Genomic DNA, 21,876 nt, shown 5'->3' on the forward strand with positions numbered 1-21,876 from the left:
AGTAATCAATAACACTGTTATGAAGTAAATCTGGCCCGAAAGCATGGATTCCTAGTAGGCACTGATAAAAAACATTAAAACGACCGTTTTGCCTTATTCAAAATATGCAATGTTTCAATTTCAAAACATAATTTCCCAAATTGTGGATAATCAGGGGAAAAGGTAGTGGATATAATATCGAGAAACATCGTATCGGACAATATAGATAACTTGTTTTGATACAAACTAGCGATCCAACTCCCTGGTTTAGTCTTACTGTTTATTGACAGAAAACTGCTTACAATTTTTTTCATTTATATATTAATTTTACGATTGCCTGTTAGGGGAGAAGAAATATAATTTAATCGATGGGAAAATATTTTTACTAAATCATGTCAGTCGAAAAAAATCAAACTAAAGCAGTGAGTTTATTAGACTGGAAATACGGGCAAAACCCATAAACGGTATCTTCATTTTAATTGAATTAATTTTAAAGACGGTATATGACTTTCGGTCATCAACCAGTCGCGGGCTTCCTTGTGTGATATGTAATTAAATTTAATCGCCGAGCTCATACACATTGGTAACGCGTCATTTCTAGAAACCATTTCCAATTATGTGACTGAAGTTATAGGGCATCCCACAATATAATTTAAGATAAAATGAAAAGTACCAGTCATTTATCAATAAAGTTCTTTAACACAGCACAAAATCTCAAACGATTAATGCGATTCGTTTTAATATATAAATTAAAAGAATAAATTGTATATGCATACAAAATCTCGTAATTATTTTATCCGGAAATGTTTCGTATTCCATATTCATGACCGAAACTGTAAAATTGTCGGGCTGTTGAAAGGTAAAGAACACATTAAAAGAGCCATGAAAAAGTTAAGCCATATTACATGACATTTACCTTCTTAGTTGAATACATTAACAGTTTGGGGACAAAACACTTTCCTGAAACCTACCCTTAACAGTGCCTTCCCAAAACATGACCGAGACTTAAAGGAAAAAGTTGACGGAATTTTAAGGTAAATTAAATGCAGCGATTTATAATGCGAGCATTTTTAATACTTCCAAATTAATTAAAATTATATAGTTTAGCGGGCTTGACGCTAGTGGCACAAATCGCTCAAAAAAATATATCTGTGAAGTCGTTAAAAGCGACGCAATTAAGGAAAAGAAAGCTGGGATTGAAACAAATACTCAGTTAACTTGACAAAAGGGAGGATAAACATTTTTCACTTAATTTTTAACGAACAGGAACAAAATCAAGCTGAAAGTGATCTTAAACAGCGGAAGATTAATAATGACGAATGAAGAAGATAAGAATGTTGAAAGCGAGTTGATATTTTAAATTGTAGATGTGATGAGCATTCCCGTCATATGCTTACAAAATATCGTCGGGTTTCTGGCACAAGTAGGTAGCTACACATTTTTGAAAAATTAGATGTCTTCGTGAATGGTATCAAATAATATTTAATGATATTCGATTTGCAGTTTTATTTGAATTGTTGATTTTTGACTTTCAACTTTAAAAGTGCAATATCTCACAACTAGTAAAATGGGGGTCAAATCTGAGGTAAATCTGAGTCAAGTATAATTGATAAAATTAAGAAAGGGTCTCTGAGATGGTTTGGTCACGTAGAACGAATGGACGACGAAAGAATGGTAAAACAAGTATATATGGCGAAAATGAACGGCAACGTGAGACGAGGACGACCAAGAAAGACGTGGCATGATCAGATAAACCAAAATCTTAAGGCTGGTTATGTCCAAAAGCAGACAGAACCGAAGGGCATGTATGACAAGATATATGAATGTGGAAGAGGCTAGGATTGTATGCCAGGATAGACGTGTGTGGCGGTCCATTCTCTCTGCCTACCCCTACGGGGAAATGGCGTGATGGTAGTAGTAGTAGTAGTAAAATGTAGTTACCAACTTGTGCCAGAAAACCCGACGATATATTGTTTTTGATGATCAGTGGTTTAGGTTAGACCAAACAAGAAAGCTATTATTCAGAGCAGCATTTACTGTGCACACATACATTGATAATTTTTAATTCATTGAACGGCAGCTAAGCACATTAGGTTATTTAAAAAAAATAAATTTGAAGACGCTTCGCACATACATAACAGTTTGTTTTTGCACAATGGGCGAACTATAAACCGAAATGACGCAGTCATAAAAGGAACATAAAATATTAACGCGTATTGCCAGAATCTGTACATAAAATCGGGAAATGTGCAAATGGAAGATCCGTGTCAGAATGAGACGATAAATCCTGCGTGGACAGGGGGCAGAACTCAGCCCTCTGCATCAATGTACACAAAGACTTATGCCACCATCTTTACGCGTTCTGTTATGACTCGATAAACTATATACGCCTTTAATATGTCTGCAAAATACATACATATCAATATATCCGCTAGTATCCAGTCAATCGCGAATATTTCATATTGTGTAGTAAGAATTTTACAAGTGCAGAAGATTCTCGATTTACTGGGACAGGTGGTGCGAGAAATGCTCGGACGAACACATTTCTAGGAGCCAATCGCATCGAAAAAAAAACATCGAACTTTGCATTACACATTCTAAAAAACATGATTGACATGCAAAGAAAAGCAAATCAATTTCAGTCAACAAATTAGCACCATTTAATTCACGTTGTAATTTTCACAAATATTTAAATTTTAGGGGCATTTTCAATTAGTAGTCTGAAATGACTGCTTGAAAATGGAAATCAATTTATTTAAATAATTTGAAGTCTATCGATATAAGAAAATACAATAAATTCCACCCTGTGCATTATGTGAGACCACGATACTACTGTCTTCACAAGCTAGTAATTTTATGTACGTCGTAGTCCGAAATATAAAACAACTTAGTGTGGTTATAAAGCTAAGTAGTTTGTGTAATGAATATTCACATCTTGTATGCATTAATTTAAACAGTAATGAAACAAAACGTGACAACATAATTATAAGATACGTAAGTGTGTGTTTAAAATGTAGAACGGTCGGTTATATTAACGAAGTAATTTGGGGAATCAAAATGAAAATATTGAGTAGTGACCGGCTTGTAATGTATCGACAAAATAAAATAGTTCAAATAATCGATGTTTACGATGAAAAGTATAATTCATTTAAGGTTAATAAGTGTCGAAGGTACGATTTGTTTTGCTAATAAGCGATAGTTTTTCGCCACTATATATATTTTTTCATAAGTGTTCGTGAAAAGAATACCAAGAACTAGAAATAACAATAAGCGAATTCAATGTATAACAGTCCCTGAGTCTGTAAATTATATTATAATATAGACATCCACTATACAGAAATTAGATCTCATCACTAATTTCAAAGCGTACTAGCGTTATTGTTATAACTTAAGTAAAAACATTTAGATGTTTTAAACAGAACTAATGTAAATAATAAGTATGCCAGTCTGACGTCACAAAAAAATTCTCAGAGTAAATATAATATTATTTACGAAATTATAGACTAGAAAATAAATTATAGACAAGCAATGTTACGTCGTTCCCAGATATTTTGTTCAATTAATAATTCAATCGCTCCCGGGATCGAATTTTTTATCAGACCAGAAAGCATTTAAGAGCGAATATTTATTTTGGTGCTGGAAAAAAACAATACGTAATTTCTTGAATACTTAATATCGAAAAGATTCGCTAATTGCGCTTCCGTTCTTCAATCGGGAGAGGTCCAAGTACATTTATGGGGAAATAGGATTTCACCAATGACCCTGCCTGAGGCAATCGTTAGCCTTCTACTTTTGTCACTGACTTGCCCGAGGCCGGCATGGCATTACCGGTAAGCATTACCAATCACCAATGGGCCAAGTGATGGGTCTAATCCGACTCTTGCATTAAAATCACTCATTGTCATCATAAAATATTATTACAAAAATACACAAAAAATATTTTTAAATTATGAAATTAAGACATAAATAAAATTTGGTGACAAGTGGTTCATTTCGCGTAAAAAATATTTGATAGTTATCTAAAAATCTCGCGGGAAAGACAGCAATTGATTTTCCCCCCCAATAAATTAAGAATAAAACTTAAGAAAATTAGTATGAATAAATTAAACAGAATTACAGAAGTCTCGTTAAAGCTTAATGAAACTTTGAAAATTTATTTAATTCCAAGCGAATTACGAATTAGCGTGACTGTAATTGATAAAATCTAGAAAGGTCGAAAATTAGAGAAATAAATCAGTATGCATATTCAATTTCGTATTATTAACTGTCGGAGTTCGAAACCCTTTCTCTTGATCCGAATTAAGTGTTGTTTTCATTATACGCGAAAGTTCAACAATTCGACAAGGGTCAGGGGAAAAGGCTTCGTTAAATGAACGGGTCCGACACCCAATAGGAGAGGAGAGATGGTCTTGGTCGGTATAGATGCATAAAGTATAGAGAAAGGGCGGAAGTAAAGCGGATGGGACGGTGCCAAGAAAGGCGACTAATGAAGTGTAAATTCCCTGTGAACACAACAGCCCGGAGATTCCAATAATGTGAGCTTCTAAGTACATAATGCAATGGGAACAAAACAAGTAGAGTTATAATGCAGTGAACATAATAAAAATGTATATCATATATTTCCATACATACTTCAAAAGAACAAATACATTACGAAATGGAGATGAACATGACTAGGCATAAGTCCAATAATCGAATTAATGTTTTTGTAGTAAAACTATTTTAAAACTACTCTGCGGCTTTTGTAAGAAAAACAAAATTGCAAACACACGGAAAAGTCATCGATATCTAATATTAAATTTATTTATTTATTTACGTACTTATTTAGTCCATTCAACAGTGGCAAACTCATTTCCTTATAATACATACAGGTACAATTGAAATAAAATTATCACTTTCTTATCAAATTCTACCAATAATAATCATATTACACTAAAAAATCATTTCCTAAAACTATTTCTCGATAACCCTTGACTTTTGTAAGCTATTGTTAAATAATAAATTATAATTTGTTTTTAAGAAAGTTTCCGAGTTTTTTCTATTTTTGTTTTAATTATGAATAACTATAAAACTTTATATCTGATAATCTTTTTAATTGTAACTGTCCCAGAATAAATTTGCTAACTCATGGGAATACAATTACGTATTGTACATTTCTTGTATATTTAAAAAAATAAAAATAAAAAATACAACTAGGTAAAGAAAATGAAAGCTACGACAAAAAAACAAAGAATAATTGGCACCTTAAGACCAAGATCTGGTCTATCTGAGATATCGTTTAAATTTAGAAAGACTAACACCAAAAGAGACCAGATCTCGTTTTGAGTTTACAATGCGACACAATTGTTGTACGGAATTTTGTGGAAATCATCGAAAAACGCACTAATGATCTGATTTATTTTGTCTCCTCTAGAAAAACAAAAAAACACAACCAACTAATGCAGGATGCCCGCCCAGGTTCGTGGGGGGGGGGGGGAGGGTAACCTCAAGATTAGAGAAACAAGTTTCAACCAACCCGAAAACTAGAAAACTACAAAACAATCTATGTAATGTTCAAAGCAAACGCAAAAAAACGTGAAACATAAAAGCTTTTTGTACGCGGTTAACCCGAGGGATTAAAGTTTTTTTATGATTCCGTTCTAGTCCTAAAATTCGGCAAAAAGCCTGCAGGTGATTTCGAGGATAAGCTATACGTGGATTTTGGTACTAGCGAACGGAGTGGTCGGTTTAATACCGTAGGTACCTATATAAACGTACGCACTTTTATCTGGTTTGGTTAAAAAAAAACTGGCTCGCGGTAGGAATAAATAAACCCCTTTTGAGTCGTGCCAGTAGTTTGGAGTTGACCGATAAAGAGTAGATAAACGTACTAAGTATTCGGTGTATAGGGGAGGGTTGGGTAGGATCGTTAGAGAATCCAAAAACTTCATTACACAGTAATGAAGGTCAATTTTGCGTAGAGGTAACTTTCCTCCGCCGATTTTCTGTTTACCGGCGCAGTGTTGATAACTCTTTTTATTTTCTGAAACTTAAATAAATACTATTTTCCCTAATTAGATAACTTTTAAGTAGAGTTTACTTTCCTAAAGTGGACGGAATTATAACGAAACAGAAGTAAGATTGTAAAAATAATTTTAGTTTAGTTGAAAATTCCAGAATATTACAGTAAATTTTTCAGGTGATAAAATCAACTAAGCGACTATTATAACCTTTCGCGGAAACAGGAAATTAATTTTAACCAAATTACAGTCAATATTATCAAATAATTATAGGCATAAAAAAGAAAAGCTTTCAGTTAATTGGATTGCGCAAGCAAAAAAGTGGTACTCGCAATTTCAACGGTAATGCTCTTGGAATAAAAAAAACCCCATTCGGCATAATTTATTAAAGCGACAGAGGAGATTTTTTCCGGGGTTAAGATTTTCGTAATAGAATACAAGAATGAATATGACATTAACATGAAAACCCGCTTTCGAGGACCCCCATTTGCAAAGAATTTTAACAATAGACGAATTGAACAAGTCGTCGAATACAAACGTAACATAGGTAGTATAAAGATTATTCACGTAGTATAAAGATTATTTTAAACGAAATAAATGGAAGATAGTAATCATTTAGAATAAAGCAATACAAAACGATTCAAACAAAAGCTTTGTTCGTACACGAGTCGGTATCTCTGTCAGTTTTCCCTTAAAGAATAGGGAAGGAAGAGGGAAAACAAAAAATAAACTTACACGGCCGTAGGAAATTACGCGAATAAGGTAAGTGATCTAATCAATGTACATTATAAATTAATACTTATGTTTAAATATGAATTTTGTAGGGAAAAGCGTGAGACGGTTACAAAACTTAAATTAACCAACGTCTTAAATTTATTTACATATATATTATTACGCGTGTCTAAAGGGAATATCAATAAAAAACCTAATACTCGTAGTTGAAAAAAAGAAATGAAAACGTTAACAAATTGGACGAATATTTCAATCCAAAAATTCATGATGTAACTGCATGTACGAGTACGTAATTAAGTTATATAGTATCCGCTTTAATCCCGATACATTTTTTCGTATATTGCTATCCTACTCTCACAACATAGTTACGTATTAACGACTTTTCTAACATTTATTTATTTATTAAGGAAATCATTCAGTCTTTAGATAAATACAAGGTACAAAAGAACAATTAAAAAAAGTAAGACCAATTACAGATTTCACATTAATTTATTATTAATACAGGAGGAGGGGAAAAAAATTAAATTCTAAAAATATATATATTTAAAAATATACATATTAAATAAAAAGTACATGAAAGGGAGAAGACATTGTATAGCTCCAACTATACTTTCCTCCCCTCTCTCTCTGCTTCCATGAACATTTAAATTTCTTGGCGAAAATTCACAACCAACAATAATTAATTAGATGTACATATGACTAAGTAAAAATTAAGAGTTGAAATTAAAAGTTAAAATTAAACTTATAAGTTTAAATTGAAAATTAAAAATAAAAGTTAAACATTTAAAGTAAAAATTTAAATTAAAAAAAAAAGTTAAAACTAAAAGATAGAATTAAAAGTCAGAACATGTGCAGTATGTTTGCATACTCTCGCATTCCAACGCGATACCCTTCTGACATCCCTTCAGCCACCCGCGCTTACTTCATGCCTTGCGAAACCCCTAAATCTGTCGTCGTCCCTTAATTTTGGGCTTTATAAAGCAGATTCTTAGCTCCAGAAGTCAGAGTAATCCGGGTCATCTTCTAACCTTTCTTCTTACCTATCTTCGTGGTACTTTTTTGTAAAGACACCTACTCAGGGCTCTCCTGGCGAATCAGCTCGATTTTCTTGTCTGAAACTCCTGTGCGGTCATATTATACTGTCAGCCTTTGCTTACCTGGTCGCTTACTTAATTTGGTACAACCGGGTTCTTTGGCCAGACATATAATTTGATTAACCCAGATCATAGTAATTGATCCCGAGTACATACTTAGTTAAATATGAATGTTGGCAATAAGGCCCCGTCGCAAACTTCTGAATTCGGTGCGAGACATCAGTTACTAGGAAAAAAAAGGTTCGGCTGTCCGAAGCGCCGCGTGTTTTAGCCACCCGGAACCATAAATCAACAGTGTCTTGAAACAATAACTCCGCTGCCTCTGTAAAGTCAGAGCTTGTCAACCTGTGTAACCAACGATACAGTATTTCTTTAATTTCCTAGTGCTTGTACTATATGAACTGAATCAATAAATATAGTTGAAATATAATCTTACGTGTTAAAGTTATTGATTTTTAGTCAAGTGTTTGTTTAAAACATCTTGCTTACAGTCAAAAACATTTATTTAAAAACTATGCTGAAAACAGATAAATTCGATATTTCCAATCGTTTTGAGGAATATCAAAAATACACATTGTATTTTACATATAGTACCGGTCCATAATGATTTTCGATCCCGGAGGAGTTTCAAGATATTATAAAAAAAAGTTCACACTTTTCGAGAGTTTGGAAAGTAATTTTACAACCAAAATGGTTTTAATTCAACTTTGGTATTTTCAAATCACGAACCCTCAAAACGTGACCTTTGTCTCTAGACGACTTGGAATTGAATTACACATTTCAGTACGAGTTTTAAAAACTTTTATGAACATTGCAATGTAGCGAATGTATTTAAATTGCCAACGAACGATATTTTGATCAGAATGAAAATAGGCATTCTGAAATGAATTCTCTGACAATACAATAAGTCAGAAGTCATAATTAAACCGGGTAGGAATTTTCTTTACAATGGTACGAAGGGTGAAAAGGTTACGTGTGTGGAAGTATATTTGTTCCTCAAATCATTTTCTTATCTACAATCGTATATTTGAAGTTTTGTCACCAGTTTTGATTAAGTCTCGCTTCGTTTACTCTCTCGGCGTTTGAAATGATTAATAGGGTATACCAAATTCGTGCTCACTTTTGATTTAAGTAGCACGCACTAACGTTTCCATCGTAGGACGAAAGCATGTTGAACTAGGAATCATTGAAATTACTATTTATTATGAAAATATTTATTTTCAAGTGTGTTGATAGAAAACTGATTTAAAAAAAAACATAAAAAACTTTTTTTTAGCGTATAGAGCAAAAAAATACATTTAACTAAAAAAAAGTAACAGAAACAATGCAAAAGGAAATGAAAAACACTTATAAATTAACGTCGAAAGGAAAAGTTATTATACCTCTACGCAAACAGCGCACTAAATTAGGCGAACGCGCATTTTTAGTCGCAGGCCCTACGGCATGGAATGCTCTCCCAGCAGAGGTCCGAAACTGTGAGAGTGAAGTGATGTTTCGGAATAAACTTAAAACTCACTTGTTCTCTAAATCATTTTAATGAATCCTTAGCATGTGGTGACAAAGTACATAGTTTTTCTTAAATCATAAAAGTTAAAATTAAATATATATCTTTATATAACCACTTTGTAAAGCGCCTTTGAGGTATTATATTACGAAAATGGCGCTATATAAGTTATCCATATAAATAAAATTAAAAAAACGCACTATTATCACTATTTTTTTATTTAACCTAATGATGCATAGGACAGTCTATTGGTACACTTATCGCAGATCTGGATAATTGATTTGTTATTTAATTTTTACTAGGCAGCATCCGTGCTGTAGAGGTTGAGACGCTTAACTGACGCACGGAAGGTTCCGGGTTCGATTTCCGGTGAGAACACAAAAGTTAAATGTGATTTTTCTCAAGCCTGGCTGTTCTGTGTTGTAATCCACAGATGTAATCCGTAATTTGCCTCCTGGTCGGTTGCGGTATAAGAAAAAGGTGCATAGGGTACTCCATAGGAACACCGATCGCAGCGTATCTTGAGCTACATGAAGTTAAGATAATTCGTTTTATGCTTCAGGTGCCAGTCTAGAGACTATTAAATATTCTTAAGAAAAACACATTTTTAAATATACGATTATATTTCATGTGAACCGTGTACCTACTCGTACACACATCCAGTTAGATTTATACAAATATAACAATAGAATATGTTACGCACCAGGGAGAAAATATAAAAAAAATAGAAAAGACATGAAAATAGGAGCACTGAAAGAAGGTTGAGGGTGAGGAAATAAAGAGCAGGGGAGGAAGAGAGATATTTACAATATAATTTACTAATTTGGAATTCACTTATATAAATAACAAAAACGTATAATACATAATATGAAGGTAATGTGATCAGTCAGCTTCATGTGCCAGTCTAGGGACTCTGAAGTATTGGAGTGTAAAAACACAATTAAGGGATTGTTAACATGTGAACAATACAATTGACATGACAATACTGTCTCGTCCCAGGAGCGTCAACAGTCTCGACCGCGCGGGACAGAATTCTGGGACAATTCGAAAATTCGGCCGCAATTCACACGTGAGCGCAGTGAAAATGACACGAAGGCGTTTATTAAGAGCGACTTCTCAAAAAAATACTATTTATTTTATAACAACATGTATCGGAATTTTTAAAGAACGAACTCTATAATAAAAACTTTTTTTTTCCCCTCCACTTTCGGCAGAAAAAATATGCGGGAGCGACATGATCACGTCGAGCTAATCGCTACTGTCGCAAGGTCGTTTCTGTGCGTGTTCACGCGAGGATAATGCGTCCGCGCGCAGTGGTGGGGGTAATTATTGTTCCGCGGAGAGAGCCCGTTCGTCTATCTCGGTGGAGATGCCTCGAAACAATTTTTTGTCTTACAAATTGCCGTTTAGACGTGGAAATTCCACTCATTCCACTCGATCTGAGGATCAGGGAGCTTGCAGAGGCATATGAGGTGAAGAAGAACCTCACGTTGCAAGACTTGACGCAGAACAGATTTTATCAGGGAGTGGGAGACTATATCTAACTTCCTCATCCAGCGGAGCGCTACCCGATAGATCATGGCTACCGAGGATCAGGTTCTGCCTGGGACGGCGCGGGAAGAGTTGAGGATCTTCACAGATAGCAGTCTCTTAGACGGCAAAGTAGGTGCAGCTTTTGTACCCTAAAGCTGCTATCGAGAAAGTTGAAACTTGGCAATTTCTGCTCCGTTTTTCAGGCGGAACTATTTGCTATCAGACGAGCCCTGCTCTATGTTTTGAAATGGCTACCAAACAGATGGAAGAAAATAACGATCCCGACAGATTGCAAATCTGGCGTCCATGCAATAACTGACCGAAATTCGGTCAACCCTATTGTAATGGACATCAGATCAGATATCCAGAAGCTACGACGCAGACACCAGGACGTGTACATCGGCTGGATAAGGGGACACTGCGGAGTCCTTGGCAAAGAAAAAGGTGTCGAAAAGGCTCGGGAGGCTACGTTCAAGAAGACAGCCTCCGATTTCACCGATTTCCCGCTCAGCTTTGCCAAAAGGAAAATCAAAGCAGGACCCTTCAACTCTGAAACGATCGTTATTTGAGTGAACCTACCGGAAGTATTACTAAAATGTTTTTCCCTACAATTTTACATACCTTTGATTTCAGGAAAATGCAGGAAGCTGGCTACGAGCTCACTCAAGCTCTCATGGATCATGGTGGGTTTATGAGCTACCTGCATCGCTTCAAGCTTTCCAAAATCGACAGCTGCCTATGCGACGATGAAACTCCTCAAGATGTCCTTCACCTGTTGATGCATTTCCCCCTTTTCAGCTTTCAAAGACAACAGCTGGAGGCGCGATGCAGAAGCCTGGGTGAAGATCTTAGCGACATACCATCGGTGATAGGTAATAAAGTATCATACATGGTCAATATAGTGCAGGCAATTGGTAAAATAAACCAAAGTAGAGAACAAAATGCCGAACACTCTTCTAGTGGAACGGAAGGCCTGTTGAGGCCGGCTTCTCCTGAAAAGTTAAATGGTTTATTCTCCACATGAGCAAATGCTGAGAAGTTCCTGATTGGCCCACTCTAGAATATCCTTCGTGATCCCAAAAACTTAGCTAAAATTTAAAAGTAATTTGACTGCAGAAAAGTCCTCTTTTCAAAATATAAACCTAGTATATTATAAGCAAGGTAAAAAATAATGCAACTCTGATATAATTTTTTTCAATAAAAAATATTAAAAAAATATCAACATTTCTACAACTCTTCAGTCTGTTGACTATTGTAAAGTAAAATAGCTGTAACTACATTTAAAAAAATATGATGTGAGTGAGATTCATCTGGTTGGATTTTTTCACCCACTAGGCAAAGTCTGAAAATAATTATTAGATAAATAGTCAATTACTATTATTGTTAAACAAATAAAGTTGATGTAAAAACATCAATCTTTAGAATCATGTGGGTAATTTTATTGTGTAGGGTTTATTCCCGTAGTGACTATATTTCACTACCACTCAGACACGTGTCGGTTTAAAGGACCACAGAGAACCCTTAAAGCGTGAAACATTGCATTATGACGGACATACATAACCCACATGATTTATAAAGGCATTACATACATACGATGTTCATGAGATAGAAAAAGGTGTTTCAACTATTGTCAATTACCAACGAAAGGAAAATGAAAGTAAAAACAAAATAATAAAAATTAATCCGTCGGGTCAGGTTTTGAATGTTCAACTGCGCTGTGCCGCTGCGGTTGTTCAGCATATTCGTGATATATTTAGTTTAGTGGAATATTTGAATACCTGAATATATAATGGAATATGAATGTATGTAATGGGTGTCTCAAAAACCGACTTGAATTTTGAATTTCGAATAATTTTCGTTGTGTCAAATATGGAACGCGGATATTTTACAGTTGTCATCACCACATTTTGAGGTTAAGTCACGCAGCATTTTTCAGTCGAGCAACGCATAGAAGTTGTGAAAATTCACTACCGAAATGGTGAAAACTTTACTGAGACGCACGGTTCAAAAATGTTGCACATTTTTCCGTTGCTGAGAATTTAATTAATACATTTTAAACTGTTGGCTCCGTTCGGGGTGTTAAAGCAGGTGGTCGTCCTCGTACACGTCAATCGCTTGAAAACATTACGGCAGTTAAAGAAAGTGTATACGGACTCCAATCCATCTCCATTCGTCATCAATTAAACGTCTCCAGAAGCTGTTTGCAACGAATTTTGACTAAAGATCTGCACATGCACGTTACAAGATTCAATTCAAACAACATCTGAAGCCAACAGACCAAGCGCAGTGCTGTACATTCGTCAATTAGATAATGGAGCATCAACAATTCGGTGGTGATTATTCCAAAAAAATCCTCTTTAGCGGTGAGGCGAACTTCCAACTTGATGGGTAAGTCAATAAACAGAACTGTCAAAGTTGGGGGACCGAAAACCCACGAGTGATCCGTCAGCAGCCTATGCACCCACCGCGTGTGACCGGGTGGTATGAATTTTCGACTGGCGGAATCATTGGCCCGTATTTTTTTGAGAATGCAACCGGAAATGCAGTAAACGTCAATGGTCTTCGTTATCGCGACAAGTTAACTTATCTGTGGCCTGCGTTAAACGAAATTGATGTTGCTGACATTTGGTTTTAACAAGATGGTGCAACCTGCCACACTGCGACAGAAACAATGCAGTTATTGCAGACGAAATTTCCAGGACGAATTATCTCGCGGCGGGGAAAAGTAAACTGGCCACCAAGGTAGTATGATCTGACACCTCTAGGCTTCATTCTTTAGGGGTTTATTAAGGGAAAATTTTATGCAAATAATCCACAGACAACTCCGGGGCTCAAAACCGAAATTCGACAAGTTATTGACGAAATTCATCCCCAATTATGTCAAAATGTAATCGAAAATTTCGCGAAAAAGGTGAACATTTGACAACCAAGCCAAAGCGGGTATATGTCGGATGTTGTGTTTTACACGCAACCTCCATGTCTATATTTTACAATGAAAAGAAAACACCCTTGAAATTCAATTGCAACATATTTTTTAATAGAAAATAAAATTCCAGTAGGTTTTAAGACATCCTTTATAAATAAAAAATGCATGTATTCATTTGAAGATAAAGTAACGCATGCGGAACCAAAATAATGCCCAAGGGGTGTATTTAATTTAGACTAAAAACATTTCCATCCAATGAATATTGAGTACAAATAAATGCATATCGACAATGGAAAGGCAAAAGAGTTTTTTTTTAAATTTAAATTCAGAGAAAACTTTAATGAATAATATTATATTCCAAAATTCTTCACCCCTGCTATCAATATTCCTAATAATAAGGAAAATCCCCCCCCCCCCTCCCGCACCATACATTGCCCTGCCCCTTCCACACGACCCTATCAGTACCTAAGTACTGATCTGTGTATACATTTTAGATTTGTTTATACTTACACCTGATGATGGGTAATTAAGAATACCTGAAACTAGTTGCGTTATAATATATAAAACTCTTATGTGGTAAAAAAATACCAAGTGATTCATTTAAAATAAAATTTGACTAAAAAGTAAATTATCATTTTCCACCGTTGATATGTTGTATAGGTATAAATTGCTTTGTAGGTGTAAAAAAGCATAAAATTGGAATATTATAGAAATAAAGGACTGATGATACATAATTCCACAAATTTGGAATTACCAGCTACCGGTTTCATCGCTTTCGCGACATCTTTGTGACTGGAATCTTATAAAATTCAATGAATTTATACAAAAACAATAAGGATAGCAACTTTTATTACCGCAACATATCGGTTTCTTGAAACAGTCATTGCCTATATAGGAACCGATAGATCCGTATAAATATTTGGCAATACCACAGCACTTCTCCTGGATTTTATAATAATGTATTTACCCCGCCATACTGTAAAAACGTCCTTCAGACAAAAATAATCAAATTCAATTACTATTACATAATTTTGAATTCTCTATCCTTGCTGTTTTTGTATACACGTTGAATTTTATAATAAAGACACAAGTCTCGAAGATGCCGCGAAAGCGATGAAACCTGTCAACGGTTATTCCAAATATGTGGATTTTAATTATCACTTCCCTTTTATTTTTATTTTAAATAACAAATATCTTCCACCAAGAATTTTTACTAATAAACTTGAATGTTTAAATGTTAATATAAAAAATGTTTTCCTTATTTTACCTTAATAAAATAAATTGGAATTATATAGGATTTTATGAATTTGTTATTTTGTGTGGTACTCCCATTAAATAATGTCATTTATTTTCACAAAAGTTATAAACTGCTCACAAAGTTATCCTACTGAAAACTAAATGACATAAATTTATTTGACTTTGTTTCGAGAGAATCTTTTGACAGGTCACGATGAAATTAGTTCCTGAGCTAGATAATTTTAATTCCATGTTAGCATTGAGTCCCGCAAACTACTGACTTTATAATCCAAATTAAATACTACAGTGTGTAGTAGTCGCTTAAACCAGCTAATGACAAGTCATAAGCCTAGACGTCTTCTCTATCTCTGTTGTTATATGTTAATTTAATACAAAGTTAAGACGACTCGCCTTCATCATTCTGCACAATTAGGAAGTAATAAGGATGATTAATTGTTAGGACAACAAAGTAAGTATGACGTATTGGTAGATATAGTAAATTTGTGGCGTTATCATAAAGGATTCAGGGTAATTTAGGTTCTAACTTATGATCCGTCCAACCCACCTAAGTTATTTTGATTGATTACCTGCGCAAAGAAAATTATAAACAAAAGGCAGCCCCTTCGCCGAAGCAAATTAAAGCACAGGGCAAGGGTTTCCTAAATTCATAAAAAAAGTTCCTAAAGAGAAGTTGCGAATCAGAGATTTGAGAAAATAATTAATAGAAAAATAAAATTACCTGAACAAATTGCTTGATACATTCATTTCCGTGCTCCCTCAAGAAAACTTGAAGCGTTTCCATTCCTTGCGCAGACAACAAACGGTAGCCGTTGTTATTTCCATTTACGGTATTAAACATATTGTTTGTTGCTAAAATGTTATCATTGTCGTTGTTGTTGGCCGTAGGTGTTGCATTACCGGATTGTTCATTAATAGTTGCTAAAGATGACTCTCTACCCTGTTCAGTTGTGTTATTCAAAATGACGTTACCGTTGAGCGCAGTCGGTATGTTGCAGTTATTTTCGTATCTGATCATTTTGGGACTGTGGCTTACATTGGGCAAACCACTGCCGTGTAAACTGACACCATTATTTAGGACGGCGGAGGTCATTTTTGGTCCAAAAGAGTTGTTATTGAGAAGTTTGTCATTGGTTTGTGTAATTGGTGCATTTTTATAAGTGGGTCCGTTAGATACGTTTATTCTGTTGAGGCTTTTGGGGCTACTGGATAGGTTTTGAGGACCCGTGATTCCCGCTTGTCCATTGCTCAATCTGCTATTGTTTAAGTGTATCGCAGGGTTACTGTTGATGGTGCCAGATGTATTGTTATTTGCCATCGGCATATTGCTCGGTGGTCGGTAGGGTCTTATGGGACTATTATTTAGCGAAACCGGCCGATTCGGTACAACTGGCAAGTTGTTGTTGACGTTATTATTGTCTCCGCCGACAACTGGTGGAACTTTGAAAAACATGATGCAGCTTTTTTGAACACTACACCAACCTAAAAAGTAAACGCCTTAACGTGGTTTTACGTTATTTTGAATTGTAGACAAAATGTAGCGAATCCTATTCGCATTTCTCCGAATAATGCGGAGTTTCTTTTATCGAAGAAATCATCCAAACTTGTCAGGGGAGATGTCCGATTGCATTGAACCAATACAACAGATCGTAAATTGGATTGGGGAAACAAATCCATGAGATATATTGGTCTGCGCCGCGGGTAGCGGTGAATGAAGATTGGCAGTAATTAACGGACAGACCGACCCTGTGGAGGCCCATCGGGCTTCAGACAAGGGGTGAACATTTTGTACTTACACATACGTATATTATGGATGTCCATCTAATACGATATCCTTCTTTTAGCAAGATACATTTTGTTTGAAGTAGATTGTCACGATTAGTTCGTTGATTGGAAACCAAATTAAATTCACAGCTAATTTAGAATACTTTATCAATACTTATTGCTACACTTTTATATTTAATAACACTTCAACACTAAACTTAAACACTAACCATTGACCACTACTTTGGCAAGTTACATTAAATTTAACTAATTACTTTCCCAATAAATATACTTTGGCTACACTGAGCAAATACTAAGCATTTTATACAATGGTGAAAAATAGTAAAAATTTATTTATTTTTATGAGGCAGAAGAGGTCACTCAGGCTGAGTTGGGTAAAATAACACAGTGAGCAGTAGTATTCGATGTAGAATGAGAAAAAAATCGATGAAGTCTATTTCAGGTAAAAATAATTATTTAGCCGTCTTATCAAAGTGTAAACAGTCCTCGCGATAGGCCGGCGAGGTGACGATGCGCTGGGGTAGGAGCCGAGGACAACGGACCGTGTCGGGCGGGAGCGGCGGGCCGACTGCCCCTCGAGCCGGGGGTAGGTCTCGCCTCCCGCCCTCGCCTTCCACCACAGCCCCCGCCAAGCCGGGCCCCTGCGCATGATCGACGATGGAAAATGTCAGGTGAAGGTTTAAAATGTGCAAGGATTTAAGATAACGTTTGGTTTAATATATAAAACACGCCGAGGCAGATACTATTAAAATATTCATTTTCTTATTTGATCAAATAAAACATCGAAAAGTCCAAATATTATAATCAGCCAGTTGGTTGAACACTGCTGGGAATCGAGGTTGTGGCAGCATTGAAGCAGGACGCTGAAGGGACATACTTTTTAATTTAGATTATATATTCAACATTAATTTTTAGTTTTAATATCTATAAATCCTTTCAGTTTTTCTTTTGTAACTGTTTAATTTTCATAGGAGTTGTGTTCTTTATTTTTTTTGTAATTGATTTATACTTCGTACCGGTTATATGGATGGTTTGGTATTTTAGGTACTACTCGCACAATCCTGGAATAAAAATCATTATTATTTTAATTGATAGTATTATAACCCAAAAAAAAAAACCAAAAGTAGTAGAATATTTTATTTCACAATGTCCATTAGAAAGTTAAAGTACATTTTCGGTCAAATAAAAAAAAAACTTAATTTTATTTTTCCGAGTGTGTCCTTCAGATGGATCCTAAGCCAAATTCAAGCGATAGTTTTATTTTACATACGAATGTGAAATAATTGTATTTTTTTATTTTATTTATAAATCACATAACACAAAGTAAAATACATTGAATTACATTCCCAGGAGTTACAATAACTCAATTCGGGACATAAATAATATTAACATTTTGAAAATAACACATATTGAGAACAACAAAGAAACAAAGCAAGTTTAGCACCTTTATAACTAAATGTACAACAACAATATATACGCCTAAAACCTTTTCCTACACAAGCAGAATAAATATATATAAAAAAAACGCTTTTAAGAATATAAAAAAAAGGAGTGAATCCACTAAGGGAGATAAAGTCATTAACATCACATGCCATGCAGATGATGCTGTCATAGTGATGATGAGAACATATCCATCTCAGTTAGTAAACATCTGGATGCCTAAGAAATGTCGTATAGTACAATGAACACATGATTATTGGAAACATAATTCGGATATCCAAAACGTGTGTCAAACCAAATCATGGTGTATACAACAGAGGCGAGGATAGATAGAGAGAAAATAAAAAAATACGAAAAACCAAGTAGAAAAACTAAATAGAAAAACCAAATAACTGCTCAGAACGTCAGAGATGAAATTCTATTCTATTTTTGTAAAATAATTTACGTACAACGCAATACACGAGAGAACAATAGTAAATATAAATGGATACTTTAATATACGATTATGTTTTTTTTTAATGTACAAGAAAGAAGGGGTGTTAATTCTATAAGATTGCATTGGGTGAATTTAAGTTAAGGTATTAAATAAAATGTAATGGCTTGTAATTAAGAGGCAAATTCACAGGCATGGATCGTTACTGGATATGTCACTAAAATAAATATATAAATCAAAATTGTTCATAAAATAGTACAGGCGTTTGCTTGGTTTACATTTTTCAAACTGTTTCACGGTTTCGGGACAAGAATAATTATGGATTTCATGCAATTGAAATACATGTATTCTTCGTCTGATATTAGCTGAGCCGAGTGTAGAAGGAGAAAAAGTAGCTTTTACACATGACATTGTATTGAAGTTGAAAACTGTAACCATTTCAATACAAGAACATAAATATATTTATATTATTTTACCGACACATAAGGACTGCTGATGCATACAAATCGAATCGAATCGCGGTCTATACGGAAATACAATTTCTTATTGGTTCTGACGAGGGAATCTACGGCAGGTTGTTCTTAGTAAAAGACTGTCAAGCTGTTGGATATTTCTTTTTCAAAACTGTTTTGAAAACTCAAATATCGTGGGAATACAAGGAAAACAGTAAACTACGTTTTTGGCATATTTGAGTTATGAATACCACTAACTTAAAATTTTTATCCTCTATCTACAGGTATAATCGGTTAAATAATATTACCGCCATTAACTGAGTTTCAGAGAATTGTAGAGCGAGTGAAAACGTATATATATATTATTTCTTCTCAAATCTTTACAAAGAAAATCACTTGATGATTTTAGGTTATTATTTTTGAATTGAAGTTTATGTTTTTAATAATAAATAAACATGGAATAACGGTTAAGTGTCTTTGTATGGTTTTCGTTACTAAAACAATATCATATCCAAAGTTTTTATTACCAGTAAAAACAACTATTATGTGAGTTTAGCTAGTTTTCATTGAAGTAAAAATATCTGCCTTAATGAAACCTTACTTCGGCAAAAAACTATGTTAAAAAATACTTGTTAAAGTTATGCAAAACAGGAGTCATTCTCGAAGAATTCCATCATTGTTACAAGAGTCTTTCCACTTCCGCTAATGTGATAGATGCTTTATGTGAAGACGAAGACAATGTTGAATTTGATACAACTCAAATTCAGTTAGACAATGTCGCCGGCTAACTCAACCAGCACAAATTTCTTCACGAGGAAAAATCAGCTAAATGCGGATTTTATTTTTCTTATCTTACTCAATTATTTTTTTTCTCAAAATTCTGCTGCTTTTCATTTCATATAAATTCTGAAATGTTTAAAAATATGTATCATGAATAATAAATAATAAATATTTAAAAAAAAATCTCAACTTGATTTTAATGAACAACCAAACTTCAAATTCAATTAACGCAAAACTGGATTTTGCAGTTAACAGGTTTTCCTTGTATACCCGTGATATATGCATTTAAGAAGAATGAAAAATAGAAAACGCTTGATGGCAATACAATACATTTTCAATTGCATTCTTCGCTCTGTATGTACACGGGAATGGAGAATACAGATTTGTAGGTGAAATAGATCCTAAACCCTGGATGTGTGTTTTGACTCAATGGCTACTCTCAGTTAAAAAAATATAATTAGGAAAATCGAGCGAACAATTATCAGCGTCGTGGTTGGTTGGTTATTACTTTGGCCTATCATATTTAAGATCCTTAGATTTATTCCAGGCGGGGAGGACATATATTCATATAAAAAGATTATTGCAGCAATATTTCATAGACCCTGGATTACATCTCAGGTGTGAGACTGATCGTCTCGACTTTATGTATAAAATAATCAAAATACGCTGTAATATGAATGTTAACGCAGTGCCCTATTAACCACTGGGTAATAATGATAACACTCGTGTATAAATGTACCATGAAAGTAAAAGATAAATAAATGAAGGAAAATGATATTAAACCATTCCTGTTACAATGAGGAAGTTCAGCGCTACGGGAAATTGGATATAAAAAAAAACATTTTCTTACGCACGGTAATAAATAGAGCATTTAATTGCACGGCGAAGTATCTCGAAAATTCACTGAACTTCTTCATCAAGGTACCGGATATTAGACAAATCTTTACCAAAGAGCCAATGAATCTCAGCGGAATGCTCCTGGAAGGTTTTCTTGTAATTTGAATTACGTGATGACTTAAACACGTACGACTTTTGAACTAATAAATTTTTATTTTGTGGCCCCGTGAGTGTTCCCCGTGAGTGTCCCGTTCAACATACGAGTATCAAGATCTCCTGAACAAAAGCCATATTCGGGAGAAATATTCAAAATTAGATTTTGTCTCGGGTGACCACTGGAGGAGACTGCTGCGAGACATTGCATAAATTGATTTATTTTAAACCAAACAATGATGCACTCGTAGTGCTGCGTGTTGTTCAGATAGTGATACGGAATTGATATTTACGGTACAACTTCATGTTTATATTTTTAAATGATATTGAATCAACTGCTCCACAAGTGTAAAGCTTATGTTAGGTTTCTGTTCTTTCATTGTGCGTTTTGTAATATAAATAATATAGATTCTTATGTTTTTGAAATTCCATTTGTCGATGCGTTTTGAAGCTGCAAGACTTTTTGTGATGTTAGCTATCATATTATTTTTATCACATTATGTAAATGTTATCAACTATCAAATATCTAAATTTAGTAAATGGGGTCTAGAATTTCAACCGTCCATGCGCTCAGTAGCTGCAAGACTTGTTGTTATCTAAATTCTAATTTTATAAATTTACTTTTTATTTCGTTTTTAACATCACTTAAACTCTAAACTTCATTGTCAAAAAAAAAAATGTAAATAGGGGCTAGATTTCTTACTGTCCATGCGCTCTGTAGCTGCAAGACGTTCTGTTATCTAGCTCATATATATCATAATTGTAATATATCATAATTGGAGACGAGGAACTAGAATCCCAACCGTCCATGCGCTCTGTGGTTGCAAGACGTGTTGGGATATTTATTTATTGTACAGCGCCTTTGAGGTGATTTTCACAAAAATGGCGCTATATAAATTATCCAAACATTATTATTATTATTATAGATGTACATACATTAATTATTAGAAACATAAATACACAGTGTTTAAAACT

At 34.4% G+C, this 21,876-nt stretch overlaps 1 protein-coding gene across 1 annotated transcript in view; it reads right to left on the bottom strand.

Annotated features, from left to right (window-relative positions):
• Window positions 1-11,523, bottom strand: part of Liprin-alpha (PTPRF interacting protein alpha) — a 159,559-nt gene extending 148,036 nt beyond the window's left edge. The window contains exon 1 of the mRNA XM_088231090.1: window positions 11,463-11,523. Within this exon, the coding sequence (XP_088087216.1) occupies window positions 11,463-11,523 (61 nt within the window). The remainder of the gene's footprint in view (window positions 1-11,462) is intronic.
• Between the last annotated feature and the right edge of the window lie 10,353 nt (window positions 11,524-21,876).

Source organism: Micrasema longulum, unplaced genomic scaffold (genome assembly GCF_059751315.1).
Source record: "Micrasema longulum isolate JH-2025_06_02 unplaced genomic scaffold, ASM5975131v1 h1tg000849l, whole genome shotgun sequence".
In the NCBI taxonomy this organism is placed as follows: domain Eukaryota; kingdom Metazoa; phylum Arthropoda; class Insecta; order Trichoptera; family Brachycentridae; genus Micrasema; species Micrasema longulum.